The sequence below is a fragment of the Limulus polyphemus genome, unplaced genomic scaffold, assembly GCF_000517525.1.
Source record: "Limulus polyphemus unplaced genomic scaffold, Limulus_polyphemus-2.1.2 Scaffold787, whole genome shotgun sequence".
Taxonomy (NCBI): Eukaryota; Metazoa; Arthropoda; class Merostomata; order Xiphosura; family Limulidae; genus Limulus; species Limulus polyphemus.
The window spans coordinates 24171-29420 of NW_013666397.1; the positions used below are offsets into that span (position 1 = coordinate 24171).

At 34.7% G+C, this 5250-nt stretch overlaps 1 protein-coding gene across 3 annotated transcripts in view; it reads left to right on the plus strand.

Annotated features, from left to right (window-relative positions):
* The first annotated feature begins 3535 nt into the window (after positions 1 to 3535).
* Positions 3536 to 5250, plus strand: part of LOC111086019 — a 23096-nt gene continuing 21381 nt past the window's right edge. Inside the window, exon 1 of one of the 3 annotated variants that reach the window (XM_022387272.1) lies at positions 3536 to 3765. In XM_022387272.1, coding sequence (XP_022242980.1) covers positions 3706 to 3765 — 60 coding nt within the window. In that variant the 5' untranslated portion in view covers positions 3536 to 3705. The remainder of the gene's footprint in view (positions 3766 to 5250) is intronic. The other 2 variants (XM_022387270.1, XM_022387271.1) reach the window with 2 other exon arrangements.

Sequence of the window (5250 nt, forward strand, 5' to 3'; positions counted from 1 at the left end):
TCTTCTCGATCTTCTTGTTTCTTTTGCTGTTCTTGTATTGCTGCCATCAAATCTGCTAAGCTGCAGTTTGATTTGCCACTTCTGGTTTCCATCTTCTTCTTTTTGTCTTTTTTTATCCCACTTCTGACACCAATTTGTTACATATCTGCTTGTTTGATAATTTCCCGTAAAAATTCTCTCCAAGAAACTTCAGCGATGTTTCAAGTCCTTTTTTTAATTAAAACTAGTTTATTCTTTCTCGATGCAACTTTGCAATACAAAGATTTTCCACAGTCCCTTTAAAGTTAACTACTTTTATAAACACATGCATGCTATAATTCACAACAATTCACGCACTTTACTTACGGTCACTACCGCTCGCTTGACTCAATTATCTGTCTCTATATCTGTCTATCTGCAATTATATCTCCGCTTTATTTGCTGGACTTATATATTAAAATAGAGGGCGCCTAGAAAAACCAGAGTTGCCAAGAATAGTCATGATCTCTCTAGAAACTCCAGTGCCCATTCTTTCAGAGCCACGTGACTTCCGGTGTCGTAACAATATGTATATAAGTCTAAGAATTCAATGTATGGCGCAACTGGTTGGGGGAAAAAGATCATATTCAGGTTCCTGTTGTTGATTTAAAAAAATTAAACCATAATCAAAGTATCCTATATACATATCTTGTAATACATCGTGTTATATCAAACTTTTGTTAGTACAAATGTGGATACTTTCTCAATGGCAGTATCTTATCTGACTAAGTATAGTAAGTGGTTTGATTCGGAAAGATGTATCTAGAAAACTCAACTGTGTTTGAATATTATAAAGATTGCATGCACAAACTTAATGTTTCATCAGCATTTGTATAAAAATTCTGTATTCTAAAACTTTAGTACCAAAATTAAGGTGATAATGTTCAGTTTCGCTACTGTAAATTAAACGATTGAATAAAAACAACTATATAACAATCCTAAAAACGTACCTGACAATATCGCGCTTGAAAATAAATGGACGTCTCCAGAGGAAGAGTCATCGGGCGCGATGGTGATGAAAAATAGTATTATATTATTATAATACGTAGTATTATAACTGTATACTCAAAGCTTCTTTCTTTGCTAATATGTTTCTTTAATCTGACGTAAACTCTGCTTGAATTGGACTGTTACTGACCCACAGCTCGGGTTTTCTAAATTAAGTACAATGCACAAACAGTATTTGCAAACATTTTATACATCTTTGATTTATTATTTGCATGGCTTTTGTAAAAATTCAGAAAAATGATAGTTTAGCTATTTACATCTCCATTAGGAGATCAAATCCCATCCACTATCAGTTTTCTCCTTTCATTTATTTATTTAGAAAAAAAAATCGAATTTTAAAAGAGTGTGGCAGTTTAAAAAAAGGAGTGGCTCACTAAATTTGCGTATATTTTCTGTTTTTGATTTTCTAAACGACCATCTAAAAGAATCTTGACGATACTCAGGAAAATAATGCTATAAATGGGGGAATGAGCGTTTTCCGCACCTTCCGCAATTTTGAACTGTAGGACATAAACTGTTGTACGTTGTAAAGGCACTCATGTTACGCGCGGCATACAACGTCACTTTCTTCTGGCGTCGGCTTCACGTTTTACGTAGTGACCTACTCGCTCAATTTAGTCCTCATTTGTGGCATTAAAGCGGTAAAATTGAAATAGATGCTAAACTCGTCCGATTGTTTATCCATTTAAACTCGATCACTGGGGCTCAACTTGAGTTTAAAGAAATTTGATTTAACCACCTCCTCATAACATCTTCTGACACCAGACATATGGACAACTCTGTTTTATACATATAGATTGGTGAAGGAGATTTCAGTTTTGTGTGCTGTTATTAAGAAATAGTATATACTTACTGATATATATATATATTTAGAGTAGGAGATAAAAACTTGTATGTGATAAAGAGCTCATGTTTTACACATATGTATTGCCATGGAAACGATTTCTGAATCATCAGCTGAGTGTAGCTATCCATAAACACAAATCAAAGAGCAGGATTTCTTCACCAGAACATTGTGTTTGATAAGAAATTCAAAAGTTTTAACCACAAGCACTCTTGTAAGTTTCATTTGCTGTTGTCTTTTACCGCAAACACCATTTTAGATTGAATATATTGTTGAATTTAACCGTAAGCCCCCTTCTTGTTTTCATTTGTTATTGCATTTAAACACAAGTACCCTTTCAGATTTAATTTATTGTCGGATTTAACTGCAAGCACCCTTGTTGTTTCGTTTGTTGTTGGCTTTAACCGTAAGCACCATTGTAGGTTTAATTTATTGTTGGCTTTAACCGTCAGCACCTTGTTGTCTTCATTTATTGTTGCACTCAGAAGTATAGTTCAACTTCGTCAACGTTTTTTGTCACACAACTAGCCATATTCCAGTTAAATAAAAATACTGATCCCAACTGTATTATATTGTTTGTTTCTTTAGAATTTCGCGCAAACCTACACTACGGTTATCTGCTAGCCGTCCCTACTTTAGCAGTGATAGACCAGTGGGAAGGTAGCTAGTCAACACCACCTACCGCCAACTCTTGGGCTACTTTTTTTACCAACGAATAGTGGGATTGACCGTATCGTTATAACGCCCCCACAGTTGAAAGGGCGAGCATGTTCGGTGACGGGGATTCGAACCCGTGACCCTCAGATTGCGAGTCAAGTGTTCTAACCACTAGGCCATGCAGAAACATGTACTGCAACTATGTGAGTTTTATCCCCATTGCAAGTTGTTTCTGTTAAAGTTAAAGAAAGCTACAATGAAAGCAAAGAAGGAAGACAATAAGAATTTTATATAAATGTGTAAGTAAATCCTTTTTTTTATATAATGAGAACAAAAGTTCTTTCACTGATGTTTCATATGCTAATGCTCGGGCTTTCTAAATTAAGACATTTTATACATAGCTTTTGTAAAAATTTAGAAAAATGATAGTTTAGCTATTTACAATATCTACTCTGTAACTTCCGTTAGGAGATCAAATCCCAACAGCTCTCGGTTTTCTCATTTTCTTTATTTTTCAGAAAAAAAAAATCAAAATTTAAAAGACAGTGTGACATCCTTAAAATTTCTAAGTATAAAAAAATAGTGGCTCATTATATTTTCGTATATTTTCTGTTTTTGATGAAATATCCAAATTATTTGATTTAATAAAATAACCCCAATAACCAAAATAAAAAAATCATCAATAATATTTTAGCGTTAATAAGTATTAGTAAGAAACAGGAGAAAATCTCAAATTGGCGAATTAATATAACTTCAAGATGACTAAAATTATCTTTTAACTAAACAACGAATAAAAAGCATGAAAGAGAGGGAGAGTTGAAATGCTATATTATAATAAATATTGATTCCTTAAAGGTTTGAAACAGTTTCGACATACGATAATTGTATGCATTAATGCCTAGTGTTTCAAACTTTAGATTCACCATGACACAGTCGCAATGCTTCTCAGCAAATGCTATTGATAATTAAACAACTCGCACCTCAAGATATGTAAGCAATAATACTACCCTACAACCAGCAAGTAAGCTCAGCCTAGTGTACGCGTTTAACACCAGGTGAGCAAAGAATGACAGCATAAACGAGTAGAAAGATCTCAATGAGTGTATTGTTAAATAACGTAAAAGTTCAACGTTGAGTGAAAAATAATTTTCTTTGTTATAAAATTGTGGGAAGTTCATATGGCTGAGATAAATGGTAAAAACACAGTTGTGAAATTCCCGGTTACTATCATTGAAACCGTAAGTCCTTTACTTTAAGAATTAATTAATATTAATAATGAATGAAAGTGATTTTTAACATACTATTACTATGGTGCCATTGCACAATCAGGGGACACTTATTCTGAGTAAGATTTTATTTAATTTGCTTCTAACAGTCTGTAATCTGTATGTCTAAAACATGGGATTTACATCCCAATAAAGCTGAGAAAAATTTGAATCACCTCATACTTTATTGGCACAATACGGATTTTCAAGTGCAAATGTGTAAGATTAATAGTACAATAATGTTATCACCGTACACGAAACAAAAGGTTCCGTTTTCCATTTCTTCTGACAACGTAGACAGGCACATTCATCGCTGTTCAACAATTTTTATTCAATAGATTGGATTGACTGTAACATCACGCATCAAGAAATCAAAAGTTGTTGATATATGATGTCTTTCTTCATTTTCAGTAAGCGCTTCAAGGATTTATTTCTCTCTTCACCAAATTCTACAAATAAACTCGTTACACTTGTAATACGTCGTACCAAAACGATTATAATAAGTAGATATTGTTATGTCTCCGTTTGTTAATTAACTTTCCGTAACTTCGTTCCGACGAAACTTTAGCGACACAAGTCCTTACTTAATAAAACTGGTTTATTCTTTCCGAATATAACTTTACGATACACTTAATTTCAACAATCGCGCTAAAACAAACGCTATAACAACAAACGTGTTCAATAATACTCTCTGACTGCAGATCAATTACTCACTGTCTACACACACATTATTCTATTCTCTCGTCACGTTGTCACCCTCTTATATATATATATATATATATACCAGACTACCCTATATCTAGTAATCTCCCGACAATTCCCGAAGGTTCGAGAGAACGAGTCACTTGACCTCGCTGACGCAACACTGCCCCCTCCTTAGTATTGTTCGTCCCGAACAATAGCCACATACAATAAACCAATAACAATTAACAATAACTTAATTAAATGCACAGAATTACAATCACAAAATTACAATTCAACAAAGTCTCTTAATTTTACGGGACGTATCTTCTTCCGTACTGGTCTCCGTCTCGTTGGCTTCTGCTTCATGTGTGGTTCATCTGCTTCATCAGTAAATGTCCTATCAGCGGTAACAGTCAAATCAGTGGTAGTAACTTCATCAAGAGCTTCACCGTTTCCCTTCTCAAAACTAAGTAGAGTTTCTTCTTCGACGGTGGCTTCTTCATGTGGCACGTCTTCAGCAGCGTCATTTGTTCTGTTGTCCACTTCATCTGAACTGAAATGTCCTGGACCGTGATAACTCCAAAGCCTGTTGGCATGCACCACTTTTGGCTTATCTCGCCGACCACATTTTATCTGGAAAGTCACGTCTGAGAGACGGTCCACTATGTCATATGGGCCTTCCCATGGAGAAAACAACTTAGGAGACTTCCCTTTGGTCTTCCTGGGATTATACAACCATACCTTGTCTCCTGATACGAAGCTGACTTCAGTATA